The sequence below is a fragment of the Elaeis guineensis genome, chromosome 16 (genome assembly GCF_000442705.2).
Source record: "Elaeis guineensis isolate ETL-2024a chromosome 16, EG11, whole genome shotgun sequence".
NCBI classification, from domain to species: Eukaryota; Viridiplantae; Streptophyta; class Magnoliopsida; order Arecales; family Arecaceae; genus Elaeis; species Elaeis guineensis.
Window position 1 is genome coordinate 45361376 of NC_026008.2, and position 20481 is coordinate 45381856.

Below are 20481 nucleotides of genomic sequence, written 5' to 3' on the forward strand. Positions count from 1 at the left end.
CAAAAAAAAAAAAAAAAAAAAAGAAAGATAGCAAATCAAGCCATCCATTAGATACACTTTGCCCTTGCGAATACGTGTACTGTGATCTGTCATCATCTTGATGACTCAACCATGTCAAATATAATTGGCTAAAGTTATGGTACAGGCAAAAATGATGAAGATAGGATCCCATTATGATTAATAATTATTAGTGAGAAAGAGAGAAAAGACATTAAATTAAATTAAATATATAATAGGATGTGTTTGTGAAAGAAGAAAAATATATTAAATATATAGCAGTTCATGTTATTATCCAAAAAAAAAAAAAAGTGAAAGAAAAGATATTAAATTTTTTGGATCTATTGGGAATCAGGTTCAACCAATAAATTTTTCATTGAAATGTTCTTTTGGTTGTGGGTCTCAATCTCACACCCACCACCGTAAAATTATTGGTTGGTATATACACGGTCATTCGATAAAAAATTATCATCTCATCAATTTTTTAAATTAAAATAGTAAAAATTGTGAGCTAACTAATTATGATTATTATTGTATCTTTTTTTCTTAAATTTTTTAATCAAATTTAGATAATAATAATTTTTTTTTTCAACAATGAATGGTATGGTAATTTTTTACTGGACAAGCCAAAATACACGTGTTGGAACGATTGTAACCAATAATTTATCCCTACCACCGCCACATTACAAGGTTGGGGGCACCGACGGCGACACTGGCCCCTCCCAACCGCCATGCTCCTCACCCACATCGGACGCTCTTTAGCCACTTCCCCCTCTCTCTTCCTCTCCCTTTCCTCCTCTTCTCGTTATCATCGTCGGGCGGCGATGGCGGTGAATTTCTCTGGCGGCGGCGGGGGGAGGGCGACGCTGAGGGGCGTGGTGTTCGACATGGACGGGACGCTGACGGTGCCGGTGATTGACTTCGCGGCCATGTACAGGGCGGTGCTCGGGGACGAGGGCTTGGCCGCCGCCCGCGCCGCCAGCCCCTCGGGCAGCGTTGACGTCCTCCACCACATCGAGAAGTGGGCCCCGCCGGAGCAGCAGAAAGCCTACGAGATCATCACCCATTTCGAGCGCCAGGGCCTGGATCGCCTCCAGATTATGCCTGGTCGGTTGGTCTCTCCCCCCTCCTGTCTCCATCTTGAATCCTTTTCTCCTTGTAGTGCTAGAAAATGGTTGATCATTTCTTCTTGATGAGTGATTTCTTGTGGTTTTCTTTGATAGCATAAAAGTATTGGTGATTTATTCCCATTCCTGATGGGGCTGTTGAGTAGCATTGTATTGATCTGACAGTAGATTGAAGGAAAATGAGACTATTAGGATGAGGATAAGGAAAAAGATTGGATCTCTGATGGGCGACGCACTTTTATATATATATATATATATATATATTTTAATGCGTTTCACATTAAAGATCCATCCAACAATGCGGTTCCATTTTTCCCTTTTCTTTATCTCTCTCTCTCTCTTTTTTTTAGATGCTTTCTTTCGTATCTCTGAATCAATAGCGGACCTGATGTGAATGTAGCTTTTAAGAAAACACAACTTGGAACAAAACAAGATATCCAAACTTATAGGAAAGATTTGTCACAATATTAATGACAGATTAGTTTAACTTAATAAAACTTGAATACAAATTGATCATGATAACTAACGATGACCTAAGACGACGCTCAGCTACCAACTAATTTTTGTTATCATTTGCATGACTTGTGGAAAAAAATTATCAGAGTTTTGCTTTCTATTTAATCAAGATTAAGTTCCCATTGATTCTTGTTTATATTATCAGAGGTAACCTACCCAACCTGCTTTGATTGTTTGGCTGCAACTTCCTTCTCTGATAGAGTTGAACCTACTATGCAGGTGCCACTGAACTTTGTGAATATCTTGATTCCAAGAAAATTAGGTGAAGTATCAATTTTATTATGTTTCTTTTCTTTTCTTTTTGTTGCTGTCATATAGTCTAGTATACTTTAGTTGCAAGCAATAATCAACATATTCTTGCCCAAGAAATGTATATGTACTAGTTTCACTTCATACCTGGTTTAGGAGGACCATCATCATGTTTCTTGACTAGGCTATGTCAAGTAGTTTTATGTAATTATTCACAAAAGAGCATGTGCATGGCAGTTCAGACATGCAATGCTTTATGACCTCTCACTTTTAGGTCTTGTTTGTAGCTTGATTTCATCTGCTTTAAGTTATAACCTATATCTTCAACTACCAAACTATTTCCTATAGTTGTGATTGAATGTATTGATACTACACTATGTATGATCAGGTTATTTTCTATGCTTTATTTTCAATTTCCAAATACAGCCAATATGGTTCTTTCAAGTTTTCCTGTATACACTATGTCTAGCTCATTAATCTATGCATAAGTCCTCTACAACTTCAAAATTTACATTCTTTCATGTGTTTTGTTATATTTATTTTGTTAAATCTCTACACGACTTGACTTGACATTTTCTTCATTTTGAATATCCTGTGGCATAGTAGCTACATTTGCTGCTGCAATTATTGCATCTAACTTAAGGTTTTGCAGGAGGGGTCTAATTACTCGCAATATCAAGGCTGCAGTTGATTTATTTCATCAACGATTTGGGGTATGTAGTTGTAACTTATTGTTGTTCTCTTAAGTAGGTGCCTTACCATATGCTTACATAGGAGATAGAAATAAACACATAAGAGGAAGCATATTTGTTGCACCAATTGAGGTAGACAGATGGAGAACTAACTGACATGGTGCGGGCATGTCTAAAATTTGGAGAATGCCAAATGATGAGATAGGTTAAATCAAGGTTTTCCATCTTGGTACTGGATTATGTATCGGTACCGGATTATGTATCGGTACCATCCTATTATAATGTCGATATGCAGGGCGGTACAAGATGACAAGATGTACCGAATGTTGGCATGGTACAAGATAGTGTACTGTTTTGATATTGGTATGGTACATCCAGTATGGTACCGACTGATATAGCGAACCTTGGTTTAAATTTTGCATAAAAAAGGTTAGGAAAGTGAAATGAAATATTGTTAGTAACATAGATGGAGATCGTGAGGAAGGACTTGGAAATAGTGTTGGGTTATGGAATCCAGAGTTCCTGATAATAGTGGTTTTATGGTTTTGTCAATGCTTTACCATACCAAGCGTTCAATGATTTTGGTGTTTGTAGGTCAAGCTTATGCAGTCCTTACTTTGAATTGTTTGCACTTATCTGTTATTCCCTTCCTTTAGTACACCAACGATACTTTTTCTTTTTCTTTTTTCTTTTTTCCCCCTTCTGTGACATCAACAGCCATACTTTATGGAACATTATTTGATTTCAAGTTCCATAAGCTGCTAATGTCATTGTGTACCCTGGTGTTTACTGTATTCGTTCTATGAGCCATTTTGATTCTGTCAGATGGTTTCCTTTTTCTATGTTTTTACATGCATGCATGCATGTAAATAAGATCTATGTATGTGTGTATGAGTAGGCATACCGACACAAGCAAAGGAAGGAAGTTCGTGTACCCTTGCATGCCTGCATGTGCATTTGCAGGCATAGATGTAAATAAGCACTTTCAAGTTTCAACCAACACACCTTATTTCATTCATATGCGGTTGAGATTGTATTCAAGGACAGACCCCTTTGAGTGACAATCACTTCACAAGATGTTACAGAAATAAGGGGAAAGTTTTACAACTGAAGCTTGCCGCAGCCCTTAACTGAAGCATGGAGTTTATAGGTAACTATTGCAGTTGTTCAGTGGAAGGCTTGCTGGCAATTTAAGATCTTAAAAGTAGAAGATAATCTAGTAAAGAGGAGGGATGAGAAATCTTGTTTATGACTTTAAAGGTTTTTTTCAAGATTCAGATCTAGTGGAAGCAAAGCTGTTAGAACCCCACAACTTTAAAACAATAGATCCTGCTTTTTTTTTTTTTAATGCCTTTATAGGATGTTTCTTGAGCTCGAATACCCAAGAGTTGGACTCACAGCAATTTTGTGTTTTGGTTAGCAGTATACTGACTTAACTATACTGATTCAACCACCAGTATCTTGTCACTTTAATAAATATGTTCTGGATTGGAAATCATGCTTGGTTTAATAAAGTTATCCTATTGATATTTGCTAAGTTGCCATTTTGCCCTTTCATTTTAATTGAATACCACTAAGTCATATTGTTATCTTATGAAAATACCTCATGAATGTCTTTCTTTGTATTAATTCTAATGACCTTTTGCTCTTAAAATATTCTTGTTCCATGAATGTAGATGAAGTTCATCCCTGCTTTGAGTAGGGAATTTCGCCCTTACAAGCCAGATCCAGCTCCATTGCTACATATTTGTTCAACTTGGGGAATTCCTCCAAGTGAGGTCATGATGATAGGAGACAGCCCCCGAGATGATGTAAGTGGGCACCATGTAGTGTATATATTTTGGCATTTATGTCATATAGATTTTAACTTTTAGCAAAAACTAAAGCATACCAGTAATTTTAGTCTTCTTTTTTATTGTTCAATACTGCTTTTATTTTGCAGTTGTTTCTAAGTGTTAACTATTTATATGGATGAATATTGATAATATTACCAATTCTTGATTTTGGCTTGAAATGAACAGTTTGCTGTACTAAAATTTCAAGAGAAATTGCACATATATACAATTAACCTATATTGCTGTATTTTCAAAAAGGTTTTAGACCTAATCAAATATGATTTTATTTTATTTTTTCCTAGGAAAAATAGGGGAGAACACCACCTAAAATCCATAAAATAATTAAAAATGTGTAAGGAGGAAAAAGAAAAATAGAGTACAAGACTAAGGAGGCACTAACCTAACAACCAGGAAGGCTTGACTGGTACACGACTAGGTAGTAGTAGCCCAATCCAAACATCACAAATCCCTAAAACTCCATCCAACTGAAGTCCACACAACTTAAAATTCAAATCACACCTCTATACAATCAATAAACAATTTTTATTTCCAAGTTTTAGATTGTCTTGATGCTAGAAGACTTGCTAGAAATCAACACATTGGGAAGCTCACTGGAAATACGTTGTTGAAGAGTGCCAGGAGCCCGTTCAGACCATTGACATCAGTTGAGCACCTATTGTGAACACAACATGAATCATGCTAGACCTGGGGCACATCTAGTCTGAGGATAGGAAGGAGAGAGGAAACAGAGAGGCCAGAATAGGCTGGATTGAGGCACTTCTAGCCAAGAGAGAGGGAGGGGGAAAGCAAGGAGGTCAGATATAGGGCACTTCCGGGAGTGAGAGAGAGAGAAGAGGAGGGGGGTGGGGGGGCATGCGCATGAGAGAGAGAGAGAGAGAAGAAGCAAGGAGGATGGATAGGCCGAGTTGGGGGCACTCCAGCCAAGACAAAGAGAGAGGGAGAGAGGGGAAGCAAGGAGGCCAAATCAAATAGAGAGAGAAAGGGAGAGGAACTCAAATACACATGATTGGTGGCATCTGTATCTGGCTAGTGAGAGCTGGATCAACCAATAGCCAAAGATGAAAATCAGAGAGGAGAGAGAGGGGGGGAGAGAGAGACAGAGAAGGAGAAAGAGAGCAAGACATCATTCAAATATCATCTTGTAATACCTTCCATTGATGTAGCCTAAGTAATGACAACATGCATTTATGGGTACCTTTATTAAAACATCCACTTGGATGAGGATTTTTATTCCAACATGGAGTTGGATTTACAACTTTATCAATGGAGATAGTTGCCATTTTCAACTTGAGGTGTTCATTCCTTCAAACAATTGAGTAGACAAGTATCATGAAGGCAGCAAACTAAAGATCACATTTATTGCATCCATACAAAAGTTGCTTGTATAAACTTAGTGTGCATAGCGTTTTATGTGGAAACGAGGAGATGATGCAAATATATATTTGTGTACCTACTAGGATCAAAATACGGATATTGAAGGTGGTACCAGTTTTTTCCGGTAATGGTGCAATACTAACTTATACCTTACCAAATCTTGGGATGGTGGTGCATAATGATACACAAATTTGAGAATTTTTTTTCTTTTTAGTTTTTCAATATTTGGAATTTTGATATGTGATATGGATATTTAGTCGATCTTGTTTTGCTTTTTTGATGTGCAACATGGATATGGAATGAATTATAGTTCACTGGATTGTCTACTGTATTGATCTAATTGGCATTTGTTGTCTTATAATACAATCAACTATTGGAGTTAATTATTTCTATCACAAGGAATAGATTTGTTTTGTAGTCCTTAAGCACTCATGGTCAAAACCTATATCTATTTAGATAGATGGATGCAAAGTCCAAAGAGTCACAGTTGGAACTTTGACAGCTCAATATTTAATTTTTATTTTCATCCCATGATTGAGCATGTGAGCAAATGGAATTTAGGGGTTTTTGGCCAAAGTCCTAGAGATTTTTTATTAGAGCTGGTATTAGTTTTCACCGGATTTTCATATTTTTGTGGTTGAATACTCTTTGCATGCTTGCTTTCATTATTGAGTCAAAAAATTCTATTTCTAGCATGATTTTGTACCATGTTTGATACCTGATCGATTTGTCTTCCCTACTTCACTCTGGGTCCACTAACATTTGTTCTCCACCTTCTGGAAAAATTACTCTCCGTTGGCACATGCTAAACCTCGTATCGATTGGAATGGCCCGTTCATCCTGTTCCCATCTTTAAAAAATAAAAGAAATCTCTTCAAATCAGGATGGCTTTATACTGGCTTGATATTTGTTAGTACCAATCAAGTCAGCTTTACATCCCAATTTCACCTGTTTTAGCGACTTGGCACCTGTCCTGATGCCATTTTCATGTTAGAGTGGTATGAAACTGATGGTACTGTCCTGTTTCAGGATAGTATTAAAATTCACGTGTGTGTGTGTGTAGACACACACATGATAGACATACATATATATACACATGATATACATACATATACTTATATATACATATGATACACACACACACACACATATGTATGTGTGTGTGTGTGTGTGTGTGTAGAGAGGGAGAGAGAGATGGTTCAAGATCTGCTCTTGTAATGGGTCATGAGGTTCATATGTGGCTTTGCAATGGTTCTTCTTTTTTCATCACAAGTGGGATATTGTGAAGATTTGGACAATGTAGCAACTGCTACCTATGTATAAGAGAATCATTGCAAGAACACACAACTGTTTGGTGGTCATATTGCACAGGAAACTGCCTGCTTTCTGTTGTCATGTCACCTTTAGGTGGTTCAGCTGCTGTTTACATCTTAGTCAACAAGAAAGAAACAACCATCCCTATTTATTACACATTATATCTTAAGGATTTTAATCAATATTAAGTTTGAGTTTCTGAATTCAAGTTTGGCAATTGAAAGCTGTCTATGCTTGGTAGTCTAGTTCCAAACTCATCAATCATGGACCACATATGCTTTTCATGTTGTATGGAGACATCCACCAATTTCTGACCACCACAAATTCTTGGCAATAGCAATGATGATTTTCTATTACAATTATAATGAAAGAATTGGCAATGATAACTGTTGTTTCCATTTCATCAACTGTGGTATCATCATCTCTGTGTATTACTGCTTTATTTTAGTCCATCATTTAGATAGATATATTGCCTTGAAATGGGCCAATAGAGTAAACATATTCTTTTCATACTGCATCTGGCACAATACTCTTAAGCATGGATTTGGCTTGTTCTCTTTAAGCAATGGTTTGAAAGAGATAGTAGCATCAGTGTGGGACTGTGGGAGCTGAAAACTAAACTAGTGTGTGGTTATGCTTTTCATACTTTCTAGCAGTCATGTGACTAGTTGGAAGTGTGATGTTGAAAACTAATAAAGACACGGGATCCATACCGCATTCAGAATGCTTACCTTCTAACTTGTAATTTCCACTATCATACTGTCTTTGATACTATGGGTTATATATCATTAGCTTCCTTAAAATATGCATGTGGAAAACATCTGCATGTAAGGTGTATGTTGCTCTGTTAACAACTATGTTGATTACAACCCCTTTCAGGTGGTTTGTGGGAAGAGAGCTGGAGCCTTTACATGTTTGCTTGATGAAACAGGGAGATATTGCTCTCCTGAATTTCTCGCTGACGATCAAAAACCTGATTTCAGAGTGTCTTCTCTAATTGAAGTGCACTCTCTTTTGGAGACCCATTTTGATTTGGTGCCACAATCTCTAACTTGCTAAAGAATCTCAAAATGCAGTGTTTTAACTTCCATTTGAAAAGTTTGAGCCAATCTGCATTCATCCACCTGTGGCCTTGGCTGATAGGCATAGATGGTACTGGATTCTCTTGTTATCATCTCCATCAATAATTTTTTGCAATGGGAGCCAAGTGATATATTTACTATTTTAAGTAATTCTTTTTGAAATTCTTAGGTGAAAGTAACAAAGCCGCTCTTCGTCCGTTGGTCCTAGGGATTTTGTGTATCTTGATTTTTTGGGCTGCTATCGCACAGGACTGGTATGATTTGTTTGTAAAAAAAAAAAAAAAAAAAGACAAGAAGAAGAAAGAAAGAAAGAAAAGAAAAGAAAAGAAAAAAAAAAGAAGCAGCTCTTCACGGAAAGGTGCAGAGTCATGAACGTGTATGATCAAATGTTGCATCTCTAAGGTGTGGTGCATTTGTTTTTATGTCCAGTGCAATGATATTAAATCCATGATATGTGCGGTTTGATGATGATAGATGGCTACTTGTTTGGATGAGCTACACTTTAAGTTTAGAATTCATGGTTTTTTTTTTTTTTTTTTTTCTTTCAAGGTCAGCTGCAGCTGCACCAAGACCAGGTGCAAGCGGAGCGCATCTACACATTTGCACTTGACAGCATCAAATTTATTTCCAATGCTCTTCAAACATCAATTGGCTAACTGGCTTGTGATTTACACGAGAGCTCCAAATAACCAAGATATCCGAGGCCTACTTTAAATTTGAATTAGCAAGCTGGTGGCGTTAGCTCCCAATTCTGTCAGCTACAATGTTTGATGCTAATCTTCAGGGCATCTTAAGATAGGGAAAAATAGGACTCCTGTTTAATATAATCACATTGCATGGCATGCTAAATTTGCCTCACCTCAGGCTGCATACTTTTGGAATTGTTTAGTAGCGAGGCATCTGATAAACACAGAAGAATGTGTTATTACCAGACAATGGTATCGGAAGAGAGGTTTTGAGGTCAAGAAAGTTTGCATCATATTCTCTTTCAGATTTCTGTTCTCCAGGCTACAGCATAGCTCATTCTCTGTTGTAGCTCCGAGGGCCTCGTTTATACTGGTTGCTTTTCGGTATATGAAAAATGGCCTCTTAGCTTACTGGTGCCACAGCTTTTCTCCTCTTCCTTTCTAAATACCTTCAGTGTTTCGGTATTGCTCACAATATAATGATACTGAGCTGAATCGAGAAATTAATGGCTATATTCTATGCCAGCAGGGGATTGAAATGCCGATGGTTGAACCATGGGCCAAGATTCCAAAGGAGACCAAGTGGGGGTGCAGAATAAATTGGATTCAGAGCTGAAAGAGGGAGGAATGAGGACAGGCTGCAGAGAAGCGGGGAGATGGGTTTAAAGCAAGAGAAGATACATTGCAAATGGGAACAACGAAGATCTACCAACAAAGCTAAAATCCTTCCTAACGCTCTGTTCTTTGCAGCATCCCTTCAACATTCCAAAACCCCTGAAATGCCTTGGTCCTTTTTCTCTTCCATCTTCAATCCAAGCCTAGGCATTTATCTGAAGAAGAAAGGGAGCACAACAATTAAGCTGCGCCGCACGTAGCTGGAACAACATTTGTGGTTATCTCATTATTCAGATTCAGTATCAAGAAGTCCATTACAAGAACTTTCCAAAAACTTTTGTCGCTACATCCTCCTGCTCTATAAGTTCTTTTGGAGGAAATAACTATAACTAAAGCCTCTAAATTCACCCTTGCCATCCATAGGCTTCATTAGATCATCTGAAAAAATGACCCACCACCATCACTATTACCTTTTTTTACCACAAAGGAGACTCCTAACTTCAACCAGAGGAACTATTTCTACCTGTCTCTCATTAAAGAAACTATTTCCACTTGTCAATTTTTACGAACATCCAGTGATTTTCCCAAAAAAAATGCATAATATTTCAATGAAATATTTACAGCTTGATCGTTGTCTTAAAATAACCTTTTCCAAGGAAACGGTGAAACTGCACCGCCTTTTTTTTATTGGGACAACGGAGATTGTTGAGAAAGAGAGCTTTAACAATTAGAGAGAAAGAGTGAAGAAGAGAGAGCAAGAGACAGAAGAGAGAAAAACACTATCTTCTTCTCCCTTAAAATAGGGGAGAGCTCATCTCTCCCTTCTCAAAGGACAAAGCCGGCGACCCACGGCAACCCCTCGATGGTGGAGGCTGTGGCAACGGCCCGCGGCAATGGTGGTCGGTGGTCGGCCGGACGGGAAGAAGAAGAAAATGAAGATAGGGGAGGCCCTGTTCAACCAAATCTGACGGTCAGTCGATCCTGATCCAAGCAGCAATGGCAACCTTAGGATGGTGAGAAAGCTGGGAGGAGAGATTAAGCGTCCATTACCTTTGTTTCGGGCGAGGTCTCGAGGCCGGATCGATGGGAAAACCCAATGGCGACCCAGGGAAATGTTCCGAGGCAGCTGGAGGTTGGATTGCGTACGTAGAGGAGGGATGAAGCTTCTTTTATAAAACAATTGTAGGGCTTACAAGAGAAGACGGTGGCCCTGGTTGTTCTTACGCCCGCCGGAATTAAGGAGAAGACGGACTCACGTGCGAGGCTGGGCGTTTACAGGCCAGTCTGACTGCTTTAAAACCGGTTTCTACATTGGAAACGAAGAACAGAGGAAATCCGAGAGCGCGTAGAAATTCCTCTCAAAACGTAGAGCGGCAATGTTTCCATATATTAGGGTTTTTTTTTTTCCTTTTCTGGTAGAACGTCCCTTTCCTTTTTATGTGAAATTTGTCTTTACAAAAAAAAAAAAAAAGGAGTCCTACTCCTATCATAACTCGTGTTTCCTTGCTCCTTTACTCTATAAATCACACCCTCTCCTTCATCAACAACCCGTGCAATATTTCTTCCTCCACTTCTCTTTTCCAATCACGCCTTCTCTTTCATCAACAATAACTCGGTGGAGTTCGTGTCCGCGATTTTTCACATCCAAGCATGGTAAATACTCTCTCTCACGCTCTCTTTTATACATCTAAGTTGCGCTCTTCTTCCATCTTTTCATATTAATTTTTTTCCGAATAAATTTGATATGACACAGGAGAAGATATTGATGAAGATTTTAAAGCCAAGTGATATGAAAAAATTCCTGATACCGAAAGTTGCCGAGCATGAGTTCCCATGCATGTCAAACAAAGTCAGATTTTCTGATCGGGATGGCGAAGCATGGGAATTTCAATATTTATTCTACAACAATAAATGCATAAAAGGCCAACGTATTTACAATACAACATGTCGTTTGCTTTCTGCAGGATGGCCTAAATTTGTAAAACAAAAGGGCCTGCAGCCAGATGATATGATTATCTTCTACAAATGCTGGAGCCTGGGAAATCCGTATTTTTTGATTGATATTCGATACAAAAATCATATATATAGCATTTACACCTCTTTGACTCATACCGAAGAGGAGAAGGGGGAGACTAATAGAAATACATCCTCTCTGACTCACATAGAAGAGGAAAAGATGGAGAAAAAAAGGATCAAACTGTTTGGTGTCTGGATTGGTTAGAGAAGTTTTTATTTCCTCTAGTATATTAGTCTTTCTTTCGAGTCATGTTGGTAATGCTAGTTCTTCCATTTTAATATTCATGTTGGAAACTAGTTTCGTATAAATAAAGCGATTTTTTTTCATGGATCTCCTCTCTCTTTCTCTCTCTTCTATTTTATCTTTTGAAATACAATGAGATTGCTGCTATCTGGTTTTGAACTGGTTAGAACCACTCTCCAATGCATGCAATAGGAGAGATTATGAAGCAAGCCTTTATATGTGTGCTACATGGTTATTAGTACAAAACAGCAAGAGAGAATTTGCAGCTTTTTCTCCCTAAATTGTCTTAAATTAAATATTTTAATTTGATGTCTTCGCATGAGTTGCCGTACTATTAATTGCAAATTGAATTAGCATTGTACGTCTTATATTATCATGCAAACGATAAACAAGTCTGGCCCAAGGAGGATGCTTTTGGATTGCCTCGTTCCCTATCAAGTTTCCTAATATGATTCCAGATAAAGTTTTCTAGAATGATTCCGAATTGCTGTGCATGTACCTCATCTTCTTTGCGAGAAATTAAGGGCGAGTCAAAGCCTGGAATAGAGGGTAAGGATATGGTTTTGGATGTGGCCAGGATCCCCTTACGGTCAAGATTAACGAGAGGGTTTCGAGCTAGCAGCCCAACCAGGCATGAGACCATCTCCTTCGGTCCATTACTCTACTTCACCTCATCTTAAATATTATTAGCTGCTCCCACCCACCTCTTAAATTCCAACACGTGCAACAGTTCCGTCAAATACTTCCATGGTTCACTCTCGAATAACGGCCCTTCAAGTCATATATAAATCCCTACACTACCTAGCTAATTCCCTGAACCAAGTGTTAAGGCGTGAGAGAGCAGCAGCAGCCGCCTCCTTTTTCATAATTATTGACAAACAGAAGTATAAATAGAAGAAGAATAGAAAAGAGAGTGAAGACGAAGATTTCAAAGGAAGAAGGATTACTTCTCTAGGACCAAAAGGGCCATTTTTATTAATTTTCATGGGCTCAATTTAGGAATTATACAAATATATTTCTCTCTAATTAGACGATTGCATTCCTAATCAGAGAGATTCAATTTAGGAATTATACAAATATATTTTCCTCTAATTAGACGATTGCATTCCTAATCAGAGGGATTCAATTTAGAAATTATACAAACATATTTCCCTCTAATTAGACGATTGCATTCCTAATCAGAGGGATCTACAACTCATTAACACACTCCCCCTCAAGATGGGTTATAGATATCATAAAGACACATCTTGTCACGAATAAATGAAAAAGAAGACACACTAAGACCTTTGGTCAAAATGTCTGCTAGTTGATTAGCAGATCGCACATAAGGCATACAAATGATTCTGGCATCAAGCTTTTCCTTGATAAAATATCGATCGATCTCGATGTGCTTTGTTCGATCATGCTGTACTGGATTATTAGCAATATTGATTGCCGCCTTGTTGTCACAATATGGCATAAGAGGTGATGATTGATAAAGATCTAGTTCCAATAACAAGATCCGTAACCATAGAATTTCACATACGCCATGTGCCATAGCTCGAAACTCTGCTTCAGCAGTAGATCGAGCAACTACATTCTGTTTCTTGCTTCGTCAAGTGACTAGATTACCTCCGACAAAAGTACAGTAATCTGAGGTAGAGCAACGATCATCAAGTGATCTAGCCCAATCAGCATCAGTATAACACTCCACCCGTAGATTGCCATGACAAGAATAAAGCAAACCTCGACCATGACAGCTTTTGAGATAACAAAGTATCCGTGTCACAGCATCCATATGAACTGAACGTGGATCATGCATAAACTGACTTACCACACTAATGGTGAATGCAATATCAGGCCGTGTATGAGATAGATAAATCAAACGCCCTACCAATCGTTGATAACGTTCTCGATCAATAGGGACACCGGTATCGGCTACTAGTCGATGATTTTGCTCAATAGGAGTGGCAATAGGTCGACATCCCAACATACCAGTTTCTGTAAGAAGATCTAGAATATATTTTTTTTGGGAGAGAAAAATCCCTTTTGAAGAACGAGCAACTTCTATCCCAAGAAAATATCGAAGATGTCCAAGATCCTTTACTTCAAATGCCTATGCCAGCTGAGCCTTCAAATGAGCTATCTCCTCAGAGTTATCTCCTGTGATTACAATATCATCAACATAGACAATCAAAACAGCAATCTTACCCTTATTGTGCCGAAAGAAGAGTGTGTGATCTGCATTGCTCTGTTTATACCCCATCTGAATGATTGCTTGCCGGAAGCGATCGAACCAAGCATGAGGTAACTGCTTCAAACCATAAAGAGATCATCGTAACTGGCATACTTTGCCCACTGTTTGAGCAGTAGCAAATCCTGGAGGAACATCCATATATACTTCCTCCTGAAGTTCTCCATGAAGAAAAACGTTCTTTACATCGAGCTAGAACAGATCCCATCCGAAATTAGCAGCACATAATATAAGGGTTATAATAGAGTTCATTTTTACAACAGGTGCAAAAGTTTCATCATAGTCGATGCAATAAGTCTGAGTATATCCTTTTGCTACCAAGCGAGCTTTATACCGTTCAACAGTACCCTCAGATATCTGTTTAACTGTAAAAATCCATTTGTATCCCACAGTTTGTTTACCAGCTGGCAAAGGTACAAGTTTTCATGTATTATTTTTTTCTAGTGCTTGCATTTCTTCAAGCATGGCGGCTTTCCACTTGGGATTTTCCTTAGCAACCTTCCAGTTCTCGGGTATGGAGACAGAGGACAAAGAAGCTATAAAACTCTGATAAGATGGAGAGAGAGACTCATAGGATACAAAGTTAGTGATGTCATGTTTGTACCCTACTCCATCCTTAAGTCAAGTAGGAATACCAGCATGACGAGTAGGCTTCCGTAAAGCAATAGGAACATTTAGATCATCATTATCTAATGTAAAATGGATGGGAGGTACAGGAGAATTATCATTGATCGTAGAAGATGAAACTGTTGGGACAGGAGAGGAAGACCTGGAGACTGGAGAATGCGTAATAGACTCTGAGAGAGGAGATGAATCAGATAAAACAGGCTGTGGGAGAGTCTCAGATGCAGTTTCAGATGCTTCTCCTTGAGTGTCAGATGCTTCTCCTTGAGTGTCAGATGCACCATTTGTACCAACATCTATAGTAACATCCACAGTAATAGGACTCCCTCCAGAGGACTCCCCCTCTCGATCAGTTCCAGAGGTAACGGGAGAGGAAGAGGACACAGAAGATATATAGAATGGCTCAAACTCTCGAAATATTACATCAATACTAATAAACATCTTTCGCTCAGTCGGACACCAACATTTGTATCCTTTTTGAGTAGATGAATATCCTACAAAAATGCACTTGAGGGCACGAGCGTCAAGCTTGCCAACCGAAGGTCGATGATCCCGAACAAAACAAACACAACCAAATACCTTGGGGAGAATTATAAAAGAATTAGTTCCTTGCAGGCATTCAAGAGGAGTCTTATAGTCCAAAGTTCGAAGTGGCATTCGGTTAATCAGATATGCTGCAGTTAACACTGCTTCTCCCCATAAGAACTTAGGAATATTCATAGAAAACATCAAACATCTTGTCACTTCAAGAAGGTGTCTATTCTTTCTTTCAGCAACTCCATTTTGAGCCGGTGTGTCAACACACGTCGTTTGATGTATAATTTTATTATTATGTATATACTCCTCAAATTCTTTATTAAGATATTATGTTTCATTATCAGAGCGAAAAATCTTAAGAGTTGCTCCATATTGAGTACCAATCATTTTATGAAAATCTCTAAATGACTGAAACACTTCATTCTTATTTTTCAATAGATAAACCCAAGTGCAACGACTAAAACAATCAATAAAAGTGACGAACCACCGATGACCAGAAATAGCGGTGGTCCCACAGGGTCCCCATACATCAGAATAAACTACCTCAAACATTGCTTTACTACGTCGGCCTGAGTTTGGATAAGTACTTCTAGTGTGTTTAGCTAGTTCACAGGCATCACATACAAGCTTCTCTTTATATGTTTCAAAAATAGTTGAAAATATACGAGCTAAAAGAGTAAATGAAAGATGACCAAGCATGCGGTGTTGGAGCAACAGATCTTTCTTTTGTGAAGATGAAACAGTCAAACTGATTTTTGAGTAGCCTCCAGACACTCCTCCCTCCAAATAGTAAAGCCCATTATGCATTATGCCAGTCCCAAATTTTCTCCCTGTCTTTGGTTCCTGAAAGACACAATGTATTTTGAAAAAAGTTACGACACAATCAAGATCATTTGTAATAGCACTAATGGATAGGAGATTTATAGAAAATCTTGGGACATGTAGAACAGATGATAAGGGTAATTTGGAAGTGCATTTGATAGATCCTTTTCCAGAAATAAGGGTAAAGGAGCCATCAACAAGATGAACTTTATCACGATCAGAACAGGGAATATAAGACACAAAATCTCTAAAGGATCCAGTCATATGATTGGATGCTCCAGAATCAACAACCCATGGAGAAAAATTACTACAGTTAAGAGCATGAATTTGATCACTGATACCTATTTGGGCAAAATTACCCTGAGAACTGGCTGGTTGATTTGAAGAATCTTCTGTGGAAGTGCTGTTTTCAGAAATATTTACACCAGATCTGAATTTTTTCAAAAGTTGCATTTCTTCAAGTGATAAATCTTCCATAGAAGAAAAATAAGCCTGATTATACTGACCTCGGCCTCTACCAAAACGACCATCTCCACGACCACGGCCTCTATTTGGACGACCATGTAGCTCATAGTAGTAAGCTTTGATGTGGCCTGATTTATGACAGTGGTCACATATTTTAACCCCACGAGGTCGAGGCTGAGTTTCTTGAGCAGAATTAGGAGACGAGCTTCCAAGAGTATTAGGCTGTACCACAAATGCAGATCGTATAGCTGTGTTCGTAGAAGAAGATATAGTGGTTAATCGAGTTTCTTCACTAAGAACCAAAGAAATAGTTTCATCAAGAGTTGGCCACTCCTGTGTACTAAGAATAGAAGAGCGTCGATACTCAAACTCTGGGTTTAGTCCATCCAAAAAATTCACAAGTCGCTGTCGCTCTATCCATTTGCGAAACACATCAACATCACCAGGATGATTAGGGGTAAAGGGACTATAAAAATCAAAATCATTCTACAACCTTTTTAATTCTCCAACATACTCTGTTACAGATCGGGAACCATACTCTGTTACAGATCGGGAACCCTGATTAAGTCCTCGAAGCTCTCGCTGGATTTTATGGGCATGCATATTATTACCTTTATAAGAATAAGTTATGGCTACAGCCTGCCATAACTCATAAGTATTCGTTAGTGCCTCAACCGTATGAGCAACACTTGGTACCATAGAGGCAAGGAGCCATGCTACCACCCGAGAGTTATTAAAATTTCACTGTCTAACAGCTATCCCATCTCCTTCTGGCCTTTTTGCAGTACCACTTATAAACCCCTCAAGATTGTGAGAATCCAAAATTAGACGAACATGTCGCGTCCAACTTAAGTAGGTACCCGGCCCATCCAATTTGATCGGATTAGTTTCTAAGGTGATCTTTGAAAACTCACTACCCGAGATACGAGATTCCATCATCCTAACCATTAACTTTTCTAAATCCTCCATGGTTAAAGGAGTTTTATCACCCATAATAAAAACTTAAATGATCAGGTAAACAAGAACAATCTTGAGGGAGGAAATTGAAGTTTTCTCACCAACGATCTGAGATAAACTCAGATGACGAAAAAATATCAAATCTCTGCTTCCATGAAAGGTGCCTTGATAATATTCAGAAACTCCAAAACAGGACGCTCCATTGTTGCTCTAGAAAAAACAGCATCTACAATTGGAGACACATGTGACAGCAGTAGAGTTTTTTTTTTTTTTTGATATTTAAAAAAATACCTAATAAGGGATGAGAACCGTTTTCAACCCCATGGTTCTCGAATGGAAATGGTGGTGGCGTTGATGGCAGCGGCGGTAGCAGCGACGGCAGCGGTGGTAGCAGCGTCAGCGGTGGCGATTGCAGCGGTGATGGCAGAAGCAGCGACAGCAGTGGCGGCGGCGACGATGGCAGCGGCAGTGGAGGCGGCGATCATAATGGAGAAGGCTCAGGCAGTGGCGGCGGCGACGATGGCCGCGGCAGCGGAGGCGGCGATCATAGCAAAGGCGGTGATCATAGATGAAGATGACGGTTCCGGGGAAGAGGCACCGATGATTTGAAGGGATGCGAGAGAGAGAGAGTGAGAGATTTAACGAAAACAGAGAGTGGCTTTCAAGGTTTGCAGGGATCCACAGAGAGAGCAGCGGCGATGGTTTGAAGGGGGAACAGATCCCACTCTGTTTGAGAGGAGAGATTTGAGTTGTGGACGATCGACGGTTGAAGAGGTTTAGGGATTGAGATGAGGCGGAACAGAGCACTCTGTTTCCTAAATATGCTCTGATACCATGTTGACAAACAGAAGTATAAATAGAAGAATAATAGAAAAGAGGGTGAAGACGAAGATTTCAGAAGAAGAAAGATTACTTCTCTAGGACCAAAAGGGTCCTTTTTATTAATTTTCATAGGCTCAATTTAGGAATTATACAAATATATTTTTCTCTAATTAGACGATTGCATTCCTAATCAGAGGGATTCAATTTAGGAATTATACAAATATATTTTCCTCTAATTAGACGATTGCATTTCTAATCAGAGGGATTCAATTTAGGAATTATACAAATATATTTTTCTCTAATTAGACGATTGCATTCCTAATCAGAGGGATTTACAGCTCATTTCAACAGTAATTTTTTTTTTTTTTTTTTGGTTAAGAAGCGGAGCCACTGGCTGTATATTAAGGAAGCTGAGAAAGGTACAAGTATATGTCATTACACAAATGAATGTCAAAAGGACCAAAACCTCCTGTAATTGGAACACAGAAAGGAGAACAAACCTAAAATAGGAAGGTAATGATGCAACAGCTTGTAGATGATTACCAGACCTCTGTAGATAAAAAAGCGTGGAAGTTCCAAAGTAGATCCTGTATTCGTCCAAGTTGAATGTAGGTATGAAACTACAGCAGAATCTTGGGATAACAGCTGAACTATAGATTTTGACTTGGAATATGGAACATGAATGAATACCTTTGCATATCAAATAATCTATACTAATCCAGCCTGTGTGATGTATCTGTAGTTGAAGATATCCATGAAGAAAGAAAGTAACATATATTGCACAGCCTTACAATACCTGAGTGTCTGATCATGAAGAGCCGTCAAAAGGTTGTATTTATAGCTTAGAACTCTGTGACCCCAAACAAAACGTCCAGGGGTACCTGACAGCCAGCCAGAATACGAAGAAAAGTGAAGAGAAAACCTGTAGCAAGGGAAGAATCTGTAAGTTGTGACAGCTGAAAGCATTACCGATAAGGAGCACAATGGAAGGTCACCTGAACAATTATAGTTGATAAGAAGTACAGCTAAAAGAGTATGAGGTTTAAAGAGTGTGAAAATGGTGTAACAGCAGCTAGCACTGAGGAGAAAGGCGCCCGTAAACTGATAACTGAAAACGCCTGTGTCCAGAAAAGTAAGATAGCCCAATGCATTAAAGTATACAGTAGAAACATTAATATGAGAGATTGCCTTGAGCCTGCAGCATATGGGAGGAGCACAAATCCACTACATAATCAGCAGGTGAGACACTAGTATAGCAAAGGAGGGACGAGAGGTTAAGTTCCCTTCAATCCAGGGTGATGAAGTAGGCCGTTGCAACCGCAGAAGAAGGACCAAACATTCAAACCGGCACATAAATAGAAGGCAAGGTGAAAGATGTTCATTAAGGCAGAAGCAACCAAGATAAACATCCATGTAGTTTAATATCCTGATATTGACCAAGTGAAGACAGTTGGGCAGACACTGAGAAGGTGGATGACCCCCGGTAGCTCCAACAACCTGCATAAAAAATAAGAAAAAGAAGGAAACAGGAAAATCATAAACCGGCATAGCTAGTGCCAGTAGCATGGGCTTGGAGAAGAGCATAGAGCTTAAACAGACTTTCCCTCGCATGGAGAGGGTTAGGTTGGTTTTGCTTCTGCTGCACTGCGGTTGACCTAGCGATTAGATTTGATTGATGTCTGACCGTTGGTGGTGCCTTTTTATTTGTGCAGGCCCAGGCTGCCCAAATGATTCTTCACTGCTGGTCCCATGCTTCCAACTCTATTATCTAATGCAACAATGCTTTGATTATTCTGGGTTAATTATATCAATCCTCTCTGTCTTGCACTCTCTCATGCACACTACATTTCTTTCCTGATCTACATCAGTGTGGAGTCCATATAGTTTCACAGGATTCAGTGACATTTGATTTTACAGGGAGTATTGCTGACACAAAGGTGCAGGATATGGTGGGAGATGGACTTTCAATTCAGACCAGTTGCTGCTCCAACATCCTATCTTATTGTTCAGCAAACCCTCTCAAAAAGACATGTCACAGAGTTGAATGCGGCATGCCTCTGGATCAGCTCTGAGGATAGGATGAGGCCAACAATATTGTACCGGATGGATGATCTTATACTGTGTTTTCAGAACCATAACCAAGGGCTCCAACTGCGAATTACCATGCCCTCCAGAGATAGGGATGGGATAAGTGCTCCCTCACTATCCATTCACTCTGGTTTGTATTTTATAAACTGATTTTTGTGGACCAAT

The 20481-nt window shown here is 39.0% G+C and overlaps 1 protein-coding gene across 7 annotated transcripts; it reads left to right on the plus strand.

Annotated features, from left to right (window-relative positions):
* The first annotated feature begins 670 nt into the window (after nucleotides 1-670).
* Nucleotides 671-20481, plus strand: LOC105059163 (haloacid dehalogenase-like hydrolase domain-containing protein At2g33255). Of its 7 annotated transcripts, XR_012137539.1 has the most exons (6): nucleotides 677-1104; nucleotides 1860-1902; nucleotides 2542-2602; nucleotides 4258-4392; nucleotides 8005-8277; nucleotides 8377-8680. XR_012137539.1 is itself a non-coding variant. In XM_073250132.1 (5 exons), exons 1-5 carry the CDS (start codon nucleotides 729-731, stop codon nucleotides 11727-11729), a joined length of 1083 nt encoding a protein of 360 aa, XP_073106233.1. In that variant the 5' UTR covers nucleotides 671-728; the 3' UTR covers nucleotides 11730-11857. The 7 variants fall into 7 exon arrangements, 6 of the variants coding, with proteins under 6 accessions (XP_073106233.1, XP_073106234.1, XP_073106236.1 ...); XM_073250132.1 differs by lacking the exons at nucleotides 8005-8277; nucleotides 8377-8680 and adding an exon at nucleotides 11262-11857 and having other exon boundaries at nucleotides 671-1104; XM_073250133.1 differs by lacking the exons at nucleotides 8005-8277; nucleotides 8377-8680 and adding an exon at nucleotides 20146-20481 and having other exon boundaries at nucleotides 672-1104.

Bases quoted from the DNA above. Each gene is read 5' to 3' on its own strand.
- LOC105059163 (XM_073250132.1), top strand. From the start codon at position 729: ATGCTCCTCACCCACATCGGACGCTCTTTAGCCACTTCCCCCTCTCTC. The intron at 1,105-1,859 runs GTCGGTTGGTCT...CCTACTATGCAG, and splicing joins TCGCCTCCAGATTATGCCTG to GTGCCACTGAACTTTGTGAA. The intron at 2,603-4,257 runs GTATGTAGTTGT...CCATGAATGTAG, and splicing joins TATTTCATCAACGATTTGGG to ATGAAGTTCATCCCTGCTTT.